General features: G+C 43.2%; 2 protein-coding genes across 8 annotated transcripts in view; one reads left to right on the top strand and one right to left on the bottom strand.

Moving 5' to 3' along the window:
• The window catches only part of LOC131938545 (stromal interaction molecule 1), a 66,618-nt gene that overhangs the window by 29,342 nt on the left and 22,293 nt on the right, over nucleotides 1-14,983 (top strand). For all 7 annotated transcript variants that reach the window (XM_059296672.1, XM_059296646.1, XM_059296662.1 and 4 more), the window contains exon 3: nucleotides 2,481-2,595. In XM_059296672.1, coding sequence (XP_059152655.1) covers nucleotides 2,481-2,595 — 115 coding nt within the window. The remainder of the gene's footprint in view (nucleotides 1-2,480; nucleotides 2,596-14,983) is intronic.
• The window catches only part of LOC131938609 (sequestosome-1), an 80,624-nt gene that overhangs the window by 56,396 nt on the left and 9,245 nt on the right, over nucleotides 1-14,983 (bottom strand). The window lies entirely within an intron of this gene.

Genomic DNA, 14,983 nt, shown 5'->3' with positions numbered 1-14,983 from the left:
ATCTTTGGAATGGAGAAAGCCGTTCATTTTTATGTTCATTAATGAAATGGCTATCCCGTGGCTTTTTTATTTGTTTTCTCTACGTTTGTTTTCATCCTCACCAACTCCTGCAATAAGAGTGTAGGGTATCGTCGGCTTGTCACTGTGGGTTACAGTGTGATGTGTGTGTGTTGTAGTCTACTGTATTTTCCCATCTGGTTTTCTTTCTTTTTTTTTTTTTTTTTTTTGCTTAGTCGACGAATGATAAAGGCAGTGTTCGTTGTTTGACTTTTTTGTACTGGTGTCTCATAACAAAGATACACGCACTCATTCACGTACACACACACACACATATTCATACGTAAATACACATGCACACTTAATTGTATACATACACATATATCGACACTTCCATACATGCATGTCTTATGTGATTAGTGTAAAACCCGCATTTATATTTCATTTATATATTTCCAATTTGTCTTGCTTGATAAAATAGTAGATTCGCCTTTCTATTTAAGTAAATTCGTTTTGAAATAAGTTTTCTGTGTGAGTAAAGGTATTCTGTTTTACAGCTTAAGTAAAGTTTTTCTGTTAAAGTTTATTTCCTTTTAACTTTGATTTCCTCCAAGGCGTAGCTCAAGCTACACAATCCACCCTACCTCTGTGTGGAAAAAATGTGACTTTTTATGAGCATGGTCTTCTCTTACTATATGTTCTATTTCCACCTTCTTGTACAGGATCTGAATACCATACCCCCCCCCCCCCACCCTCCTCTGATTGATGTGACCACCCATATTTTCTATTCCAAGTGAAAAATTGAACATCCCTTATCTTACTCTATTGTTGAATGTGAACATCCCCCATTCCCTCGTTCTTCTTCATTTATAAGCCTCGATTCCTGTAGTGGCTGTTAACACCCATATACCCCTCAGCTATGGATATGAACACCCCTATTCCCAATTGTAATGTATATGACTATTCCCTCCTCCCAATAATAGATGAGAGCACGTATTTCCTCCCCAAACTTAAAGTCAACTCTAGCACCTAACCCTAACATATCTTGTTCCACTTAGCCAACTCTAGCACCTAACCCTAACGTATTTTGTTCCACTTATCCCCCTATTGTACCTAACCCTAACATATTTTGTTCCACTTATCCCCCTCTAGTACCTAACCCTAACATATTTTGTTCCACTTATCCCCCTATTGTACCTAACCCTAACATATTTTGTTCCACTTATCCCCCTCTAGTACCTAACCCTAACATATTTTGTTCCACTTATCCCCCTCTAGTACCTAACCCTAACATATTTTGTTCCACTTATCCCCCTCTAGTACCTAACCCTAACATATTTTGTTCCACTTAGCCAACTCTAGCACCTAACCCTAACGTATTTTGTTCCACTTATCCCCCTATTGTACCTAACCCTAACATATTTTGTTCCACTTATCCCCCTATTTTACCTAACCCTAACATATTTTGTTCCACTTATCCCCCTCTAGCACCTAACCCTAACATATTTTGTTCCACTTATCCCCCTATTTTACCTAACCCTAACATATTTTGTTCCACTTATCCCCCTCTAGCACCTAACCCTAACATATTTTGTTCCACTTAGCCAACTCTAGCACCTAACCCTAACATATTTTGTTCCACTTATCCCCCTCTAGCACCTAACCCTAACATATTTTGTTCCACTTATCCCTCTATTGTACCTAACCCTAACATATTTTGTTCCACTTATCCCCCTCTAGCACCTAACCCTAACATATTTTGTTCCACTTATCCCCCTATTGTACCTAACCCTAACATATTTTGTTCCACTTATCCCCCTATTTTACCTAACCCTAACGTATTTTGTTCCACTTATCCCCCTATTGTACCTAACCCTAACTTATTTTGTTCCACTTATCCCCCTATTGTACCTAACCCTAACTTATTTTGTTCCACTTATCCCCCTATTGTACCTAACCCTAACTTATTGTGTTCCACTTATCCCCCTCTAGTACCTAACCCTAACATATTTTGTTCCACTTATCCCCCTATTGTACCTAACCCTAACTTATTGTGTTCCACTTATCCCCCTCTAGTACCTAACCCTAACATATTTTGTTCCACTTATCCCCCTATTGTACCTAACCCTAACTTATTGTGTTCCACTTAGCCACCTCTAGCACCTAACCCTAACATATTTTGTTCCACTTATCCCCCTATTGTACCTAAGCCTAATGTATTGTGTTCCACTTATCCCCCTATTGTACCTAACCCTAACTTATTGTGTTCCACTTAGCCACCTCTAGTACCTAACCCTAACTTATTTTGTTCCACTTATCCCCCTATTGTACCTAACCCTAACTTATTTTGTTCCACTTATCCCCCTATTGTACCTAACCCTAACTTATTGTGTTCCACTTATCCCCCTATTGTACCTAACCCTAACTTATTGTGTTCCACTTAGCCACCTCTAGCACCTAACCCTAACGTATTGTCTTCCCAGTTCCTCCGTGACGAGCTCCAGTACACCGATGGTTTCGAGCGTCAGGCACTGTTCCACAACAACGACAAGCTCATCAGCGTGGACGACCTGTGGAAGGCTTGGAAGCGCTCAGCGGGTATGTCCTTATCGTCATCTATTGTAGGTTACTCACGCTTCACGAATTGTAGGCTACTCATGCTTCACGATACACCCCCAACCACAAGAAATCGGTGTCTTTTCGGTAGTTTAATTAATTTCTGTCCGCTTCCGTTCACTTCACAGAGTCGATTTTACGTTTGTTTTCACGGCATGGGGTGTTTAATATGGACATTACCATGACTTAACTAGCGGCTTTTACTTACCATAGCCCTGCTATCAATTCGATCCCTTTTAATATTTCCTGCTTGCTTATCTGAAATGGTTTAAACATGGATAAGTTCACCATAAACATGTGTAAAGCGCCATGTTCCGTACTCGTTTGGCCCTGTAACTCACGGTCTAATCTGTCCTGTGGGTAATTTAAAACACGCACCGTAAATCTCGGCGTGACTGCTGTGGTGAGATAACCACACGTCTCTGCCTCAACTATCTGCTGTGGTGAGATAACCACACGTCTCTGCCTCAACTATCTGCTGTGGTGAGATAACCACACGTCTCTGCCTCAACTATCTGCTGTGGTGAGATAACCACACGTCTCTGTCTCAACTATCTGCTGTGGTGAGATAACCACACGTCTCTGCCTCAACTATCTGCTGTGGTGAGATAACCACACGTCTCTGCCTCAACTATCTGCTGTGGTGAGATAACCACACGTCTCTGCCTCAACTATCTGCTGTGGTGAGATAACCACACGTCTCTGCCTCAACTATCTGCTGTGGTGAGATAACCACACGTCTCTGCCTCAACTATCTGCTGTGGTGAGATAACCACACGTCTCTGCCTCAACTATCTGCTGTGGTGAGATAACCCCACGTCTCTGCCTCAACTATCTGCTGTGGTGAGATAACCACACGTCTCTGCCTCAACTATCTGCTGTGGTGAGATAACCACACGTCTCTGCCTCAACTATCTGCTGTGGTGAGATAACCACCCGCCTCTGCCTCAACTATCTGCTGTGGTGAGATAACCACACGTCTCTGCCTCAACTATCTGCTGTGGTGAGATAACCACACGCCTCTGCCTCAACTATCTGCTGTGGTGAGATAACCACACGTCTCTGCCTCAACTATCTGCTGTGGTGAGATAACCACACGTCTCTGCCTCAACTATCTGCTGTGGTGAGATAACCACACGTCTCTGCCTCAACTATCTGCTGTGGTGAGATAACCACACGTCTCTGCCTCAACTATCTGCTGTGGTGAGATAACCACACGTCTCTGCCTCAACTATCTGCTGTGGTGAGATAACCACACGTCTCTGCCTCAACTATCTGCTGTGGTGAGATAACCACACGTCTCTGCCTCAACTATCTGCTGTGGTGAGATAACCACACGTCTCTGTCTCAACTATCTGCTGTGGTGAGATAACCACACGTCTCTGCCTCAACTATCTGCTGTGGTGAGATAACCACACGTCTCTGTCTCAACTATCTGCTGTGGTGAGATAACCACGCGTCTCTGCCTCAACTATCTGCTGTGGTGAGATAACCACACGTCTCTGCCTCAACTATCTGCTGTGGTGAGATAACCACACGTCTCTGCCTCAACTATCTGCTGTGGTGAGATAACCACACGTCTCTGTCTCAACTATCTGCTGTGGTGAGATAACCACACGTCTCTGCCTCAACTATCTGCTGTGGTGAGATAACCACACGTCTCTGTCTCAACTATCTGCTGTGGTGAGATAACCACGCGTCTCTGCCTCAACTATCTGCTGTGGTGAGATAACCACACGTCTCTGCCTCAACTATCTGCTGTGGTGAGATAACCACACGTCTCTGCCTCAACTATCTGCTGTGGTGAGATAACCACACGTCACTGCCTCAACTATCTGCTGTGGTGAGATAACCACACGTCTCTGCCTCAACTATCTGCTGTGGTGAGATAACCACACGTCTCTGCCTCAACTATCTGCTGTGGTGAGATAACCACACGTCTCTGCCTCAACTATCTGCTGTCTTCGTGTAATGGCAGACAGGCCTAAAGTCACGGACAGACGCTGTTCATCCTCCCCCATGGCATTAATGACCGGAAGGGGTCAATGTCTTGATGTCTGGGCCATGGTTTGACTTCATTTATATTTAATGTGGGTGGGTGGAGGAAAGGGGGGGGGGTGTTGTTTTCATCCCCGTCTGGTTTATACCTGTTAACATCTAGGATCTTAAAGGTGTAGCCGGTTGTTGGCTAATGGGATGGTAATTTGGGGGGAGGGGCTGAGGGCGAAGAGGGCACGTGAGCTATTTGGTGGTTGTATTCTCTCCATTCAATTTCTACAGAATTTAACATTACCTTCTTTTATTGTCTCATGTTTTAAGTTCCCAGTTTCTTCCTTGGGTTTTTCATGAACGTAACGGCTTACATGACGCCCATAGAATCTGTTCTAGATGGCCTATGATATATTGAGTGTTTTCTATATATTCTGTTTTACACAACTCCTTCCCCCTATAAGTTAACATATTCGGGGGAAAAAGTTGGTGTGTGGCATTAAAACCCTCTTTTTTTCATATCCTACTACACTCTTTGTACGACCCCTCTCTTTGCACCTCCTGTGTTCACCATACCTCCCCCAGTATTCACCGTAACCCCCACCCCCCGTATTAACCATACCTCCCCGGTATTCACCCCACCCCCCCCCCCCCCCTCAGTATTCACCATACCTTCCCCAGTATTCACCATAACCCCCCCCCCCCCGTATTAACCATACCTCCCCGGTATTCACCCCACCCCCTCAGTATTCACCATACCCCCCCCCCCCCAGTATTCACCATACCTTCCCCAGTATTCACCATAACCCCCCGTATTAACCATACCTCCCCGGTATTCACCCCACCCCCCCCCCCCCTCAGTATTCACCATACCCCCCCACCCAGTTTTCACCATACCTCCCCCACTATTCACCCCCCCCCCCCGGTATTCACCATACCCCCCCCCCCCCGGTTTAACCATACCTCCCCCACTATTCACCCCCCCCCTTTCAGTATTCACCACACACCCCCAGACACCAACACGAACCCATCACGACCTGTACACGACACACGGCGCCAGAGTTCCAACCTCTGGAAACATTTTATTTCTTGTTCCCTATGACAACTTGCCAGCTGCTCCTACAGTTCTTGTACAGCTTTCTGGATCCACGAACTCACTTGTTGGAGACGCTGGATCTTCTGACACCAGCTATTGTCTATTTGATTACTTGTCTCATAAGTCTAAGTACAGCCTGGCTCAGATCAGGGCAGTGTTCAACTCATAGCTCATTGTTACATCCTTAGTTATAACGGCTCGAGTGGGTGAGCAGGGTAAATCCCACAGGGGGAAGAACTCTTACAATTTGCATACCTGTTCCAATAATCTCCTACCATCGTGTTACGTAAGACGATTTAAGATGCTGTAATTCTACACACCCGCCTTCTCTCTCTCTCTCTCTCTCTCTCTCTCTCTCTCTCTCTCTCTCACACACACACACACACATATTCACTCACTCAAACACTCCCTCCCCTCGCGCTGTCTTTTCTCGTTTCCTATAACTAATGCAGTCCGTGTGTGTGTGTGTCGTTGGTTAATTAATAAAGATGGTGTTTAGTGCTGGCGCCGGCACCGTGTTACACGGAAACGACGTGTTTCTCTCAGCAGTAATACATCACACCTTGTGTACTACCTTTGTGTGTTAACAACAACCTTACAACAGCACATCTTACCTTTAGCATGTCTACTATAACGTCTTAGCTAAACTACACCGTTACAAAACGTGTATTCTAACCAATATAATAGTAGATGGAGTCAGCAGTAAACAATGCTAATGTGATGATTGTCCTGCTTGTATAAGGAAAAGAAAAGTACTTAAGAACCTTATTGCGATAATCATCAAGATGTTTCGACACTTCGTCTTCGTCTGAGTAAACTTAAAGATGATTAAAAACCTCTAGTATGTTCAGAAAATCGTTGACATTGCATATAACCGGATTAGCATTGCATAACTACTTTGATGTATGTGTCAAACTTGGTATGCGATAAAATCAATACTTTAAGCAGTGAACATCAGACCAAGTCATAAAATGGCCGTGTTTATCGATTGATGCGCATCGATTTTTACATTATTGTCATGAAGCGATGATTTTTTTAACTCGCCGATAATGATGTCACGACTTGACGACCTGACTCGCTTACTTAATCCGGGAGGTCAATGGAGGGGTTAGTCGGCATTATCTCGTTGATCCGTCTTCTTATCTCTGGTCTGCAGGCTTGGAGGAGGGGGGTTGTAAGAGGGGGGCAGGGGTTGTAAGAGGGGGCCGGGGGTTGTAAGAGGGGGGCGGGGGTTGTAAGAGGGGGCCGGGGGTTGTAAGAGGGGGCCGGGGGTTGTAAGAGGGGGGCGGGGGTTGTAAGAGGGGGCCGGGGGTTGTAAGAGGGGGGCGGGGGTTGTAAGAGGGGGCCGGGGGTTGTAAGAGGGGGCCAGGGGTTGTAAGAGGGGGGCGGGGGTTGTAAGAGGGGGGCGGGGGTTGTAAGAGGGAGAGACAAGACTCACGTACATGAGTGGTACGGGGGGATAGATAGTGAATCAATTTTGAAAATGTGTGTTCAAAATGTATTGTATGTGCTGGCTATATTGTTAATTATGTTGAAATGTCTGTGTTGGTTGGAAAGTCTGTGTTGGTTGGAAAGTCTGTGTTGGTTGGAAAGTCTGTGTTGGTAGGAAAGTCTGTGTTGGCTAGAAAGTCTGTGTTGGCTAGAAAGTCTGTGTTGGCTAGAAAGTCTGTGTAGGCTAGAAAGTCTGTGTTGGCTAGAAAGTCTGTGTTGGCTAGAAAGTCTGTGTTGGCTAGAAAGTCTGTGTTTAAAGTACATCATCTGTGTATGCTAGAAAGTCTGTGTTGGCTAGAAAGTCTGTGTTGGCTAGAAAGTCTGTGTAGGCTAGAAAGTCTGTGTTGGCTAGAAAGTCTGTGTTGGCTAGAAAGTCTGTGTTGGCTAGAAAGTCTGTGTTGGCTAGAAAGTCTGTGTTGGCTAGAAAGTCTGTGTTGGCTAGAAAGTCTGTGTAGGCTAGAAAGTCTTTGTTGGCTGGAAAGTCTGTGTTTAAAGTACATCATCTGTGTAGGCTAGAAAGTCTGTGTTGGCTAGAAAGTCTGTGTTGGCTAGAAAGTCTGTGTTGGCTAGAAAGTCTTTGTTGGCTAGAAAGTCTGTGTTGGCTAGAAAGTCTGTGTTGGCTAGAAAGTCTGTGTTGGCTAGAAAGTCTGTGTTGGCTAGAAAGTCTGTGTTTAAAGTACATCATCTGTGTAGGCTAGAAAGTCTGTGTTGGCTAGAAAGTCTGTGTTGGCTAGAAAGTCTGTGTAGGCTAGAAAGTCTGTGTTGGCTAGAAAGTCTGTGTTGGCTAGAAAGTCTGTGTTGGCTAGAAAGTCTGTGTTGGCTAGAAAGTCTGTGTTGGCTAGAAAGTCTGTGTAGGCTAGAAAGTCTTTGTTGGCTGGAAAGTCTGTGTTTAAAGTACATCATCTGTGTAGGCTAGAAAGTCTGTGTTGGCTAGAAAGTCTGTGTTGGCTAGAAAGTCTGTGTTTAAAGTACATCATCTGTGTAGGCTAGAAAGTCTGTGTTGGCTAGAAAGTCTGTGTTGGCTAGAAAGTCTGTGTAGGCTAGAAAGTCTGTGTTGGCTAGAAAGTCTTTGTTGGCTAGAAAGTCTGTGTTGGCTAGAAAGTCTGTGTTGGCTAGAAAGTCTGTGTTGGCTAGAAAGTCTGTGTTGGCTAGAAAGTCTGTGTAGGCTAGAAAGTCTTTGTTGGCTGGAAAGTCTGTGTTTAAAGTACATCATCTGTGTAGGCTAGAAAGTCTGTGTTGGCTAGAAAGTCTGTGTTGGCTAGAAAGTCTGTGTTGGCTAGAAAGTCTTTGTTGGCTAGAAAGTCTGTGTTGGCTAGAAAGTCTGTGTTGGCTAGAAAGTCTGTGTTGGCTAGAAAGTCTGTGTTGGCTAGAAAGTCTGTGTTGGCTAGAAAGTCTGTGTTTAAAGTACATCATCTGTGTAGGCTAGAAAGTCTGTGTTGGCTAGAAAGTCTGTGTTTAAAGTACATCATCTGTGTAGGCTAGAAAGTCTGTGTTGGCTAGAAAGTCTGTGTAGGCTAGAAAGTCTGTGTTGGCTAGAAAGTCTGTGTTTAAAGTACATCATCTGTGTAGGCTAGAAAGTCTGTGTTGGCTAGAAAGTCTGTGTAGGCTAGAAAGTCTGTGTTGGCTAGAAAGTCTGTGTTTAAAGTACATCATCTGTGTAGGCTAGAAAGTCTGTGTTGGCTAGAAAGTCTGTGTAGGCTAGAAAGTCTGTGTAGGCTAGAAAGTCTGTGTAGGCTAGAAAGTCTTTGTTGGCTAGAAAGTCTGTGTTGGCTAGAAAGTCTGTGTAGGCTAGAAAGTCTGTGTTGGCTAGAAAGTCTTTGTTGGCTAGAAAGTCTGTGTTGACTAGAAAGTCTTTGTTGGCTAGAAAGTCTGTGTTGGCTAGAAAGTCTGTGTAGGCTAGAAAGTCTGTGTTGGCTAGAAAGTCTGTGTTGGCTAGAAAGTCTGTGTTGGCTAGAAAGTCTGTGTTGGCTAGAAAGTCTGTGTTGGCTAGAAAGTCTTTGTTGGCTGGAAAGTCTGTGTTTAAAGTACATCATCTGTGTAGGCTAGAAAGTCTGTGTTGGCTAGAAAGTCTGTGTTGGCTAGAAAGTCTGTGTAGGCTAGAAAGTCTGTGTTGGCTAGAAAGTCTTTGTTGGCTGGAAAGTCTGTGTTTAAAGTACATCATCTGTGTAGGCTAGAAAGTCTGTGTTGGCTAGAAAGTCTGTGTTGGCTAGAAAGTCTTTGTTGGCTAGAAAGTCTGTGTTGGCCAGAAAGTCTGTGTTGGCTAGAAAGTCTGTGTTGGCTAGAAAGTCTGTGTTGGCTAGAAAGTCTGTGTTTAAAGTACATCATCTGTGTTGGCTTAAGGTGAAGCTGGCACACGACACTAGAAGATACATCCACGTCTAAGGCCACCGCACACACCCAACGTCTCCGTGTTGACTTGGGCTGTGGGTCGGCCTCAGGGCCAGCACTTGACGTTATGATCATCGATTACACGTCATAGTTTTAGTATGTGACAAACATATAGCACACGTATAGCCAACTACGGTAACAGCCGATATTTAGCTCGTATTTAATCAATACGTTTTAATTGGATTGTGTAAGTGTGGCTTTAACTGGATGCAAAGAGCGATGAAAGTTGACGTTTGTCATTAAAAAACGACGTTAAGTTAAAGAAATAAATGAACCATTAGGCTACTGTACTTCCTTGCATAAAAACCACTTTGTGTGTGTGTTATGGGGGAGCATGAGATCTATTTCCTATCAATTAACACCCCAACCCCTGTCCAAGCTCATGGTTATAATCCCCGCAAAAAAACTGCTGTAGGACCCCCACTCCCTCCGTCCATTACTGACTATACGCGGTGTAGGGATAAGGTTAGTATTAGGTATAGGGTTAAGGGCAGGTTCAAGTTAGTCAATGTTGTGGGTGGAATTAACTTATGCTTTATAAACTCCTATGGCCACTTAAACACGGCAGCTACATCAAGGCCGCTAAATATTCACATACCCCTAAATCCGTATAATTGTGACTTATTTTATAATAACATGTTTTAAAAAGAAAGAAGGTAGGTGTAGTGATATCATATAACGTTTCAAATAGCGGAGCTCAACAGTGACATTTTAATTAAACGTTTCTTATTATCAGTCTTAAAAAATGTAATTGCCTTATTAATCGGCGTTGTGTATCAGGAAGTAACCAGAAGTCGAATTGAAAACACCCCCCCCCTCCCACACACACTCCCCAACATTACATGTATTCGTGAATCCAACTTTCAGAAAACATTATTATAAAGTAAACTGCTGCCGGCCATATTGAATTCATTGTTGATCAGGCTTATTGTTGAAACCAGAACTGTAGGCTTATTACTGCTACTCAGAACAAGTGTTCTTGTGTTCTTGCTATGGCTATGAACACTTGCTCTGGGCACAAGTGATGACTGCTAGCTCGTTAGCTCTAGCCACACATAATTTCTATCAGAGGTTAAACAATTATATTACTCAATGTATCTTCATTTTTTAATTTTTAATTTTTTTATTTATTTATTTTTTTTTTTTAATTTTGTGCGTAAATCGCGAATGTTCTAAGAGTGTTGATCCTATATGCTTGTAAATCGGTCATAAATCGTGTACTGAAACCACACCCCCACACCAACTCGAAGGCCGTGTAAATAATTTCAGCAGGTTACCCCAACACCACACTTTATCTACAACTTCCTGGATTATGCAATGACATCCCTTTGCTTTCTTACCCTGATCAATAATAAAACTGAGAAAAAATGTGATTGATTTGTGTTGGCGTCAAACGAACCTTCCGGTGCAGCCGTCTACATCAATTTGCTTGCGTGCAGATTTATTTGACTGGCGTTCGTGACGTTTTTTCCTCGTGTTGAAATGTTCCGGTTGGGTGTTTAGAATCACCAGATCCCAGGAGATCACGCCTTCAATTAGCCTTGTTAGAGATTTGGTTCGACAGACGTATGGGGCGACATGCCGACTCAGCTGGTAGAGGGATGTCATTGATACAGCCAATCGATTGGTAATTGATCTCCCGTATCTGATCGCTGGGGGCCAGTGTGAGGGTGTCAAGTCAGTCAAAATCGTGGGTCATGTAATGGTGCTGTTAGAGACTTGTCAAAATCGTGGGGCATGTAATGATGCTGTTGGAGACTTGTCAAGGTCGTGGGTCGTGTAACATGGCTGTTAGAGACTTGTCAAAGTCGTGTAACTTGGCTGTTAGAGACTTGTCAAAGTCGTGTAACTTGGCTGTTAGAGACTTGTCAAAGTCGTGTAACTTGGCTGTTAGAGACTTGTCAAAGTCGTGTAACTTGGCTGTTAGAGACTTGTCAAAGCCGTGTAACTTGGCTGTTAGAGACTTGTCAAAGTCGTGTAACTTGGCTGTTAGAGACTTGTCAAAGTCGTGTAACTTGGCTGTTAGAGACTTGTCAAAGTCGTGTAACTTGACTGTTAGAGACTTGCCAAAGTCGTGGGTCATGTAACTTGACTTTTAGAGACTTGCCAAAATCGTGGGTCATGTAACTTGACTTTTAGAGACTTGTCAAAATCGTGGGTCATGCAACTTGGCTGTTAGAGACTTGTCAAAGTTGTGGATCATGTAACTTGGCTGTTAGAGACTTGTCAAAGTTGTGGGTCATGTAACTTGGCTGTTAGAGACTTGTCAAAGTTGTGGATCATGTAACTTGGCTGTTAGAGACTTGTCAAAGTCGTGGATCGTGTAAGGTGGCTGTTAGAGACTTGTCAAAGTCGTGGGTCATGTATCTTGGATGTTAGAGACTTGTCAAAGTCGTAGATCGTGTAAGTTGGCTGTTAGAGACTTGTCAAAGTCGTAGATCGTGTAAGTTGGCTGTTAGAGACTTGTCAAAGTCGTGGGTCATGTAACTTGGCTGTTAGAGACTTGACAAAGTCGTGTATCGTGTAACTTGGCTGTTAGAGACTTGTCAAAGTCGTGGATCGTGTAAGGTGGCTGTTAGAGACTTGTCAAAGTCGTGGGTCATGTAACTTGGCTGTTAGAGACTTGTCAAAGTCGTAGATCGTGTAAGTTGGCTGTTAGAGACTTGTCAAAGTCGTGGGTCATGTAACTTGGCTGTTAGAGACTTGACAAAGTCGTGTATCGTGTAACTTGGCTGTTAGAGACTTGACAAAGTCGTGTATCGTGTAACTTGGCTGTTAGAGACTTGTCAAAGTCGTGGGTCATGTAACTTGGCTGTTAGAGACTTGTCAAAGTCGTAGATCGTGTAAGTTGGCTGTTAGAGACTTGTCAAAGTCGTGGGTCATATAACTTGGCTGTTAGTAACCTGTCAAAGATGTGGGTCGTGTAACTTGGCTGTTAGAGACTTGTCAAGTAGTTGGACAGCCAGGATAAATACTGGGATGTTTTAAAGCTGTGTAAACTGACAGCTGGTCGTGTGAAACATCAATGTGGCACAGCAGGGTGTGTGGGATAGCAGTGTGTGTGGGATAGCAGTGTGTGTGTTTAGTGTAATGACAGCTGTGTGGCAGAACTTGCGCGTAGTTTAGGAGTAATGATAGCTTGCTGTCTTACAGTTAGGAATGCAATTTTGGGGTGTGTTTATAGTTGTTAGCAGCAACGTCTGGTCCAGTGGTATAGCTGTGTGTGAATGAGTGAATGACCCAGCTGTGAGTTAATGACTGTTGAGTGAATGACGTAGCTGTGTGTGTGTGGGGGGGGGGGGGTGCCTTTATATACGAACTATAATTTGTTTGAATACAAAGTATAACACATGTTTTGTTTACTTATCCCTTTTCAATAAGTGCGACATAAAATTGATCAAATATATTGAACTAATTGATTTTGTTTCACTAAATATCGATTGTCCTCACCCCCCACCTCCCTGTATCAACAATGGGTCCTGTTCAGTTAGTTGCATTTAAATGGTTGCATTGACTCTAAGAAAGTTGTTTACACTAGTGAAGAACCAATTAGCTAAAGTTTAGAAGGCGCTTTGGGTTAATTAGCTGTGCCCAAAGTTGTTGTTATAACTATAGTGGAACGGAATACAATCAGACGTGTTTGTCACATACGCTCAAAAACAGAAAAACAGATACCCACAAACATAAACACACATACAGACACGTACCCACATACCCTCAAACGCTCAAGACTACCCACAAATGTACACACTCGCATACACACGACACACGCTGGTACCTGTATAATGCCCGTGTTATCCTTTATCGTCCATAAATTAACAATAGTCTTCTTGTTCCAATTTTAAAAAAAAAATGCTTCATGTAGTTAACTAGAAAAATCAATACCAGCCATTCCCATATACATTTGGTATCGCATAGTTTTATGCTATTCGGCCTTCTGAATACGAAATTATTTTCTCTCTCGTTTGTTTTGTTTACTTAAGATTGGTTGATTAGCACACATGAAAGATGGACGATTTCATTTGGGCGCTTCAAGGCGATCATGTTTAATAATGTTTACTGTGTACGGTGTGTTAGATCAATACTAGCGAAAGTATACATGAGTTTTGACGGTGTTTGTACACACAACTGGCTTAAGTGTCAGCCAGGGGTGTTTTCCTGTCAGGATAGAGCACAGTCTAATTTAAATACTTAATGTAGATGACACCCCACACTCCTCCACGTTTACTGGTGCAGATGTCCTTGTGTAGGCAACAGAACAGGCAAATGTTCTTTAGTAGGCAACAGAACAAGATGTCTTTTAGTAGGCTACAGAACAGGAAAATGTCTTTGAGTAGACAACAGAACAGGAAAATGTCTTTTAGTAGGCTACAGAACAGGCAAATGTCTTTTAGTTGGCAACAGAACAGGAAAATGTCTTTTAGTAGGCAACAGAACAGGAAAATGTCTTTAAGTAGGCAACAGAACAGGAAAATGTCTTTGAGTAGACAACAGAACAGGAAAATGTCTTTTAGTAGGCTACAGAACAGGCAAATGTCTTTTAGTTGGCAACAGAACAGGCAAATGTCTTTTAGTAGACAACAGAACAGGAAAATGTCTTTTAGTAGGCAACAGAACAGGAAAATGTCTTTTAGTCGGCAACAGAACAGGCAGATGGCTTTTAGTCGGCAACAGAACAGGCAAATGTCTTTTAGTAGGCAACAGATCAGGCAAATGTCTTTTAGTAGGAAACAGATCAGGCAAATGTCTTTTAGTAGGAAACAGATCAGGCAAATGTCTTTGTGTAGTGAACAGAACAGGCAAATGTCTTTGTGTAGTGAACAGAACAGGCAAATGTCTTTGTGTAGTGAACAGAACAGGCAAATGTCTTTTAGTAGGCAACAGAACAGGCAAATGTCTTTGTGTAGTGAACAGAACAGGCAAATGTCTTTTAGTAGGCAACAGAACAGGCAAATGTCTTTTAGTAGGCAACAGAACAGGCAAATGTCTTTGTGTAGTGAACAGAACAGGCAAATGTCTTTTAGTAGGCAACAGAACAGGCAAATGTCTTTGTGTAGTGAACAGAACAGGCAAATGTCTTTGTGTAGTGAACAGAACAGGCAAATGTCTTTGTGTAGACAACATAGCAAGCAACATTTGCTTACCCAGTTCTGGACTTTGAGGAAATGGTACAAGGTTGTCCCGACCTATGTATGCAAATACTGGCTTAGCGTGGGTTAACGCCATTATTAGCTGTCTAGAGCCTTTAGTGGTAGCCACGGGTCTATTCATCTCACAGTAGTTGTTCTGTCTAGAGCCTTTAGTGGTAGCCACGGGTCTATTCATCTCACACTAGTTGTTCTGTCTAGAGCCTTTAGTGTAGCCGAGAGTTTTTTCATCTCACACTAGTTGTTCTGTCTAGAGCCT

The sequence above is a fragment of the Physella acuta genome, unplaced genomic scaffold (assembly GCF_028476545.2).
Source record: "Physella acuta isolate Inbredline_101_S28 unplaced genomic scaffold, ASM2847654v3 ptg000017l, whole genome shotgun sequence".
NCBI lineage: Eukaryota > Metazoa > Mollusca > Gastropoda > Physidae > Physella > Physella acuta.
Note: the sequence above shows the minus strand (reverse complement) of the source record. Positions and strands in the feature narration are given on the sequence as shown.